The sequence below is a fragment of the Dendrobates tinctorius genome, unplaced genomic scaffold (assembly GCF_039654945.1).
Source record: "Dendrobates tinctorius isolate UK_male_01 unplaced genomic scaffold, ASM3965494v1 ptg000111l, whole genome shotgun sequence".
Lineage (NCBI taxonomy): Eukaryota > Metazoa > Chordata > Amphibia > Anura > Dendrobatidae > Dendrobates > Dendrobates tinctorius.
The window spans coordinates 15,933,292-15,942,576 of NW_027361779.1; the positions used below are offsets into that span (position 1 = coordinate 15,933,292).

The window sequence follows — 9,285 nt, forward strand, 5'->3', positions numbered from 1 at the left end:
AATTGTGATTAGTAGAGGCAAAAAATACCTAATTGGGATGGAACTGATCTATGAACACACCCTAGAGCTCTGTTAACGTGCGTCAGGAATTCTGTTTTCTGTTCTTAGGAGCAGAAAAAAGGAATTCAAATCTGGAACAGATCTGTCACATAATGGACACAATGGGGCAAATTTATCAAAACTGTATAATTCTCAAAAAGTGCAATCTTTAGCTAGGAAGCCCTAATTTGCACCAAATTTATCAACGTGTCTCATGCTGTTGATGAATTTGTTAGGAACATGCGCCACCATTTTTGCCCTTTTTTTGATGCATTGTGCTGCATTGCTTTTCACAATAAGCCACACCTTTATCAGCAAGACCATGCCACCTAGTAAGCCCAGTCTTAGGCTGGTTTCACATTTGCGGATGTCAGAGCTGCGGATGGCAACATGTTGCATTTTGTTGCGGTCGCCGCAGCGTCAAAACAACGCATGCGGATACATCCGCATGGCCTGCGTACCCAATGTTAAAGATAGGTACGCAGGCAGCATGCAGCCGTAAGCGGAGCTGAACAGAGGAGGTGGGCAGTGGCCGGACCTTCACAGAGGAACTACACAGCCCTCCGCAGCTCTGACCTCCGCAAATGTGAAACTAGCCTTAGAAAATCTCTAAAATGTATACTAAATATGGTGCAAGCCAGACAGTTTTTGGTGCAACTTGGGCAACAATTCAGGCGAATTTTAGCTTCTGTTTTGCTCTATCTGACAAGCATACGTCCTAGTACAAGTATACATTGTTTAACATGAAAGACTATGGTTGGGTTGCCGAATGCCACTCTATGGCAAATATCAGGAACATCTGTTTAACAGATACATAGTGGACTCTTAATAACTGATATTTATCTTAAGCAGATAAATTGTAGACCAATAGTCATGGATCCATTAAATGGATGCCTAAAGGTATGTGCACATGATGCCTATTTTCAGGCGGATCTGCTCCGAAACCCACCTGAAAAAGTGCCCAGAAACTCAAATTTCTATGTCAAATGGACTTCCTGTGCAGATGTCTAGGCTTTTGTCATTTAACAGCTTCAGGTTTCAAGTAGAGTTGAGCGAATGGCTATAGCGCTTGCCGAATAAGCTACAGCGGGAACCCGGCTTCCTGGATTGCGCCGACTAAACAGCTGATTGCCACCGCAGCTGCATTTGTTGCGGCAGTGTGACAGTCACATCACATGCATGGAGAGTCCAACAGGCTCTCCATTCTCCATGCATGTGCTGTGACTGTGACACAGCCGTGACACATGCAGCTGCGGTGGCGATCAGCTGTTCAGCCGGCGCTCTCCAAGTATCCGAGTTTCTGTTGTAGCTTATTCGGCAAGCAGGGAACCGAAGATATTCGTTCTACTCTAGTACTCTAGTTTTAAGCAGTGAAACTGTTATAAGAAGTAGTGACTAGTGATGAGCGAGTATACTCATTACTCGGGTTTTCCCGAGCATGCTCGGGTGGTCTCCGAGTATTTTGGCGTGCTAGGAGACTTAGTTATTGTCACCTCAGCTGCATGATTTGCGGCTGCTTGACAGCCTGAATACATGAGGGGATTGCCTAAAAAACAGGCAACCCCCAAACATATTCAGGCTGGTTAGCAGCAGTGGCGACACAAACTACATCTCCGAGCACACCAAAATACTCGGAGGACACCCAAGCATGCTCAGGAGAACCCGAGTAACAAGTATACTCGCTCATCACTAGTACTGACCTGACCTTCAGGCATCTTCTGCTTGAAGAAGCTACAAACGAAGTAAAAAGCCTGACATTTTGCAGCATTTTTAAATGCTGATTTTCTTGAATCTGGTTCCACTATAACAAACAAACTTGTGTGTTGTGTACAGAGTCACAGAGGCATTCGTGTCCATGTACTGTAGGCTATAGTTACATTTAACAAATACAGTGTGAGCTCTTCATGAGGTATCCGTTAAATTCATTGAGCGACTGCTGCCAGCCAGGCTCCCATAATGTATAGATTGGGAGCTTATTCCAGGTATGTTAAATAGAGGCCTAGTAGACAATGTGATCATACTCCATGACTATTCACACCTATATTGGATTTCTATTGCCTTTTCTGTTGTAGGAAGAGAGAAATGGAATTCATGTGAGGGGCAATTCTGTTGTATATCGAATGCAATGAACACAGGGCGGCTATTGACAATAATGTGGCCATATAGATACCAGGTAGGGATAAGCAGGATCAGATATAGATAATATAGAACTTTTAAAATTCAAGATTAAACTATGGGTAGTCACATGATGCTTAGAGCAATTCTTATAGGATGATGTGTTTTGACATCCGCAAGACCCATATGTGAGATCAGACTCCAAAGGGAGGGCCCTTGTCTTTATGAAAAGGCACGAAATGACTGTTGCAAACTAGTGTTTGACTCCCTTGCTCCATGACATGCTGTCACATAGGGGGTGTTATAATCATAGCGCAGCCTAATTGCCCTTTTCGAAATTGAGGGTCCCTACTATCCAGGACCCTTCATAGTCATGTACAGCACCATGGAATTAATGGTGCTATATAAATAAATAATACGTCTTTTCCCTTTATATACATTCATCTCTCCTGAGGAATCCCCCCACTACATGGTGGATAAACATGTAGGGAGGGTTTGTAAAAAAAACATTTGTAGAGGAATAGGTCACCCTTAAGCACTGTCAGGATGGCAGATATTGCATTGGGCATGACTGGGAATGTAGTTTTACCGGTCTGTCTTTATCTCCCTTTTCACCCTCCTGCTTGATGTTTTTGCCGATAGAAAACTTCTAATGGTAAGATCCAAACATTTTTTTTAATTGCGCACGGGTTTACTTTGTCACTTTAGTGTCCGTATATGTCATTGCAAGGTATTGGCTATCCATGGTTTCAATCTTGACTCTTAAAAGTGATATTTTATCTGTATCTGATCCTGCTTACTCCTACTTTGATTGGCTTTTTGTACCCCTGGTGGGTTTTGCTTATCCCATATAGATACTTTTATATTGTCACTTACTGAAATATTGGTTTGAACAGTCTAAATTGTAAAATCCCATGTTTTGTTGTAGTACAATGTTTACCACTGCCATTTTTATATTTTCCCATCTTTGTGCGTGGAAGTAACAGACCCTTGGTGAAGAAAAGGCAAATAACGAGGAACATAACTTCACTCCTTTAAAAGTATGGAATGTTTAGATTCACTATATTACGGCCAGTTTTTCACTGGAACATTCCCTTAAATAGCACTAGCTATGTGCATTGTAATGTGGGATCTATAGGATGTATTTGGCACTTGCATCTTGTTAAAAGTATTTCATTCCTGCAGTTCTCCTTTTTGGCTTTTGGTTTAACGAGTTTCATTATGTTTAGTAAGCAATAAAGGGGTTGTCTGGTCCAAACCGATAAGTACCCACCCCTCTGCGCTGCAGGGATTCGCCAGTTTGTGAGCTGGGACCGGAGGAAATGAATGTGTTAACCATACTCCCAGGCAGAGCCCGTCAAGTGGTCAGCCTCGCTACATACACCTATATGGAGCGAGGCGGCACCCTGGCTAGTGACAGTCGTCCAATGGGTGTGGCTGACTAGAGGTAGAGGCATTGGGCCGTTCAAGTGTATGTGGCGGGGCTATACCCACTGGACGGGGACTATGTATAACTTATACATACCCTCCGATCCTAGCCAGAAACTGGCAAATCCTCGCAGCGTAGAGTGCGTGTGCTGGGGGGATGCTTAAATCTGCAGAGTGACTGCAGACTTTCTGATCTGGACCAGACAACCCCTTTTAAGTCCCAGTAATAATCTTGACTGCGTCTATCCATACACATTTGGTTATTTGTTTTCCTTTTGGAAACCTCTAAAATGATTTCATATCTATTTTTTTCTCAAATGAGCAGATTTATAGTATACATTTCTCTATCTGGAAGTCGGTTCCATTCCCCAAAGTAGGGTTTCCAAGTGCTCCATTTAGATTATTGGGACATCTGTAGAAAATTCTTTACCAAATCTGCCATGCTGAATGTTCCACCGTATGCTCAGTAAAGCTGATGGATTTTTTTTATTTTTTTTCATCATGATTCTAATGATGACCATTATTTCAGAAGTTTTTCTTATATGAATCTGAGGTCTTAACATCTTCAGAGACATTATCTCAACAAATTAAGTTTCCCAACCCTAGTTAAAGGGAATGTCATCAGAAAATGCCATATTTAAATCAGGTTTGCATGTTAAATGTATTTTTTTTTTTTTTAAATGTTTCAGTGTTTTTATTTTTTTAGGTCGCTACATTTAAAAAGAAAACTAAACCGAAATAGTATAATTTTCACTGGTCACTAAGCCTTACATTAGACTCCCTTCCTGTTCTGTACAGGAAACTTTTCAGCAGTCACATTATCATTGCAGACATGAGTGCAATGAAAGATGGCATCCTATATACAGTTATTAACACAGGAATCACAATAGGTGATTTTCTAATCTCCCCTCCATTTGCCCCAGATTGGAGCATGCTCAGACAATACGAAGTGTGCAAGCCAGACTATGGCTACTAATGTCCATGTGGCTGGTGAAAAAAGCACAAAGTATCAGTCTAAGACTGGGGTCACAGTTGCGAGAAACTCGCACGAGTCTCGCGTCTCAATACCCGGCACTGCCGCCGGCACTCGGACCAGAGCGCTCAGCTGCATAGAAATACATGTAGCCGCACACTCGAGTCCCGAGTGCTGGCGGCAGTGCCGGGTATTGAGACGCGAGACTCGTGCGAGTTTTTAGCAACTGTGACCCCAGCCTAATATTAAGCCTAATGACCAGTGTATAAAATTGCAAGATAGTTTATATAAAACCTGATTTAAACAGAAGGGTCCCCTTTCTAAAGACATGTTGTTATTGGCAGCATTAATACTGATACTCCTACCCAGAAACCTGCAATTCTAATCCATACTGGCCACCAGTGTATGTATGTGTCAGGGTTAGGCTTTGTTAGCTGTTGCAATGCACTTTTTAGCATCAACACAACCAACTTGACTGTACTTGATAGAACTTATTGACGCTAATGGGATTTGTCTACCACCTCTGTGTGATGGAACAAGGTAAATGAAAATGTGTGCATATCCTTAGATTGCATGTTATTTCTTGCAGTAAGTGCATCAAAACTGTACTCTGGGGTTATCTGAATCCATTATGACTTTAATTTTGTCACCATTTTCAACCCTTTAGGATTATAGATTTTTGAGCCTCTCTGATATTGGTGACACCCCCCATGCAACAACCTCCATAATGTCAATTTTTAGGCAAGTTTTAATTGAAGTTTTAGCACTGAAGGAGTTAATGTCCTTAACATTTTCCACACCAAAAGTGTTTCCTTTTTTGCCTGATCAGCAGAATTTATCTTTATAAAATTATGAATACTTTTTTTTTTATTATGGTCGTGTTTTACTAAATAATGTGAGAAAGAAAATTCTCTTAAAACAAATGTTGTTTACAGGAAAAAGATTCACCATGTTACCTTATTTTATTAATTTTCATTCGGAGTGTATGGAGTGAATGTGTTATTTGACTTATAATGCTCGTGCATAAAATGAGCAAAACTTGTGCTGCTGTCATGAGTTAAGTTTCTGTTGATTATCATATGAATATTGCATGTGTAGGTCTTTTCTGACACTCCTGTAAAATATAAATTTATGAACCATTATTGCGTTGATTCTTTTTGTGTATCTATAAAGCTTAATTAAATTTTTGCTTTAAAGGGTTTCTTGATCTTCAAAAGCATCGTTCCCTGTGTTTGGCAATGCACTAAAACAGAAAATTTTCTCATTACAGCTGACTGCCACAGATTTCAGTAACTAAACACCTTGTGAGCAACTTTTTTCTCTACGGAGTCTGCTAACAAAAAGCAACTTTTGCGTGTGAAGTACCTATTTACTGTACATATCAAAGTAATTTAGGGGGTAATTCAGCATGAAAAATTGGCATATATATATCAGATACAGTATGTGCTCCAATGCTGTGTAATTTATTTTTTTGACACATTCTAATTCAATTAAAGGTATATGGCTCTTAAAGAGAAACTGTCAGCAGGAGTTTGCAAAGTACACACAGACATATTGGCACTATGATGATACTGATTAAAATGATACCTGCGGTGAAGAAATCCATTTTGTGTTTTTTGTGTAATCTGTGAAGTTTTCATTTAATGATATCTTCACGCATCGCGGCAGGCCTGTGGGCAGGGTCTTATCTTGGTCCTCTGGTCTCTTTATTCATCCTCCTCTTTAAATGACAGATAACTGATCCATCAGTGAATTGCCTCCTGTTATAAATATTGTGCCAGCGCAATAATTGATGTGACCTCTTAAAAAAATAAAAAATAATAATTTCCAACAAAATGGCGGCATGTGCTCAGTCACATCTCCAAGTTGTCTCCTTTTGTTGTTAAAGGGAATCTGTCACCTCGTTTTTCCGATGGATGCGGCCACCGCCATCAGGGGCTTATCTACAGTATTCTGTAATGCTGTAGATAAGCCCCCAATGTAATCTGAAAGATAAGAAAAACGAGTTAGATTATACTCACCCGGGGGTCCGGTCCGATGGGTGTCGCGGTCCGGCGCCTCCCATTTCGTAGAGATGACGTTCTCACTTCTTCTGCGGCTCCTGCGCAGGCGTACTTTATCTGCCCTGTTGAGGGCAGAGTACTGCAGTGCACAGGCTCCAGGAAAGGTCAGAGTGGTCCGGCGCCTGTGCACTGCAGTACTTTACTCTGCCCTCAACAGGGCAGAGAAAGTAGCCTGTGCAGGAGCTGCCGCAGAAGTAAGGAGGAAGACGTCATCGCTAGAAGATGGGAGGCGCCGGACCGCGACTCCCATCGGACCGGACCCCTGGGTGAGTATAATATAACTCGTTTTTCTTATCTTTCAGGTTACATCGGGGGCTTGTCTACAGTATTACAGAATGCTGTGGATAAGCCCCTAATGGTGGTAGCTGCATCTCATAGGGCAAAAATGAGGTGACAGATTTCCTTAAAAATGTGCATTCACTGCCTTCACTAGCAAGATGTTTTGAGCAGTGGCAATATGTCTCTTTAGCACGCACTCTTTGTGTAGAGTGCCAGAGCGGGAGTTCGCTGAGAAGACCAATATTGCCGATGCCCAAAACATTTTGTGGTCTACTAGCTACATGTTGCTTTTTATGTGAAAACTTCATTACCCTTTTGCTTGCGGACCAATGCTACTGCTTGGTAAAGGATGAATTCCAGATGAGACAGAGGGTTTGTTGTGATTCTATCAAACATTGTGGAGGCCAGGTAGTTTAGCCTTAACAAAATTCAGTACTGCAGGAAGCTGGTGAGTCCAAGAAATTTCTATGGTATCCCTCTTTCTTGGACTGAACTGTCACTAAACCATTATAAGCCAAGTCATTCCTCAGAAGTCTGGATTAATAGTATGAAATGGTCTGCAGTTAAAAAGTTGTCCACTACTAGAACAACCCCCCTTTTGGATCTAAATAGCGCAGATAAATAAGCCCCTTCCATGCCAGCGCCATTCCAGCGATGTCTTCACTCATGTTCCTGGGTCTCTCGTGCTTAAGGCTTATAAGCCTGGCTCCCAATCAGTGCTGTCATCACTGTCTCCACCTTCGTACAAATTAAACATCAGGAGGAAGTGAGCAGCCGCAGCCCTGAATCATCATGATGTTCAATTTGCTCAAAGGCAGAGACAGTGATGCCAGTGCTGATTGAGTGCAAGACTCAAGTGTCATAACCGCACGGAAACCTGTGGGAACATGGTTGCCAACAATTCTGGAATGGCACTGTCACGGGAGATGAGTATTAACTTATCTATTTTATCGGGGTCAAGTATGGGGTATTAGAAGGGGTTGTCCAAGTAGTACAACTTCTCTAACCCCTTCACCCCAAAGGGTGTTTTCACGTTCTTGAACAGGCCAATTTTTTCAATTCTGACCACTGTCACTTTGAGGTCATAACTCGAACGCTTCAGTGGATCTCATAGATTCTGAGTGTTTTTTGTGACTTATTGTACTTCATGATAGTAGTAAAATTTCTTTGATTTGACTTGCGTTTGTGAAAAATTGGAAACTTAGCAAAAACTTAAAAATTTTGCAATTTGAAAACTTTTAATTTTATGCCCTTAACCCCTTTACTCCCAAGGGTGGTTTGCACGTTAATAACCGGGCCAATTTTTACAATTCTGACCACTGTCCCTTTATGAGGTAGTAGCTCTTCCTCATATAACGCGTTTATTTGTGGAAAAAATTGAAATTTGGTGAAAATTTTGAAAATTTCACAATTTTCCAACTTTGAAATTTTATTCCCTTAAATCACAGAGATATGGCACACAAAATACTTAATAAGTAACATTTCCCACATGTTTACTTTATATCAGCACAATTTTTGAACCAAAATTTTTTTTTGTTAGGAAGTTATAAGGGTTAAAAGTTGACCAACGATTTCTCATTTTTACAACACCATTTTTTTTTAGGGACCACATCACTTTTGAAGTCCCTTTGAGGGGGCGTGATTTGCAGGGGAAGGGAGCAGACGTGCTCTTCAGGAGCTCCCGCTTCTCCCCTATTATAAGCTACTGAAGATTATGAATCCGTGGGACATTTAGATTAAAAATAAGAAGAACATGACCAGGAGAAGATATAAGAAGAAAAAAGCAGCTCTGTCTGAAGGAAATCCGCGGTCTATACAAGGAAGCTCCGGGAGGGCCTCCCACGCAGGCCTTCACCGTGCTGGAGGTAAACATGGCAATCCTCAAGCCGCTTATCCACGTGGCATAGGAGCGGAGGCGGGTGCATCAGGAGTGTGGGTGACATGTCGGGCAGCGGCGGTGGAGTCCCTTCAGCTAAACGCGGCCCCGGCTTCAGAAGCTACAGATATGAAGACCTGTCGGGAGTCAGTGGCGGGAGCAGCGGCTGACGAGGAGTGACGGTGATGCGTCGCCGGACCTGATGCTGCATGGATCTGCCGTGCGGCTGTCCTCCGGTGAGCACATTGCAGCGGGGACCCGATCAGCCTGTCAGATCTCGGCGGGGGGTTCCCCTGGACTCAGCGTGTCCCTGGCTACAGCAGACGGTGATGTAGCCGCGCGGCTGCAGGGAAATGACAACGGCGCATCTCCTCAGACTCTGCAAAGATCCGCCGGTCCATCTCCTACCGGTGGGCTTAATGAAGATCTTCCTCCACGCATTGTCGGGAAAAGTCAGGACTCATCTGGGATCTGGTCGGTATGCTGGACATCGGCGGGGGAGTTCCCTGAGA

At 42.5% G+C, this 9,285-nt stretch overlaps 1 protein-coding gene across 1 annotated transcript in view; it reads left to right on the plus strand.

Annotated features, from left to right (window-relative positions):
- GPR63 (G protein-coupled receptor 63) overlaps positions 1–6,156 on the plus strand; it is an 86,620-nt gene extending 80,464 nt beyond the window's left edge. The window contains exon 4 of the mRNA XM_073589533.1: positions 5,826–6,156. Within this exon, the coding sequence (XP_073445634.1) occupies positions 5,826–5,848 (23 nt within the window). The 3' untranslated portion in view covers positions 5,849–6,156. The remainder of the gene's footprint in view (positions 1–5,825) is intronic.
- Positions 6,157–9,285: the final 3,129 nt, after the last annotated feature.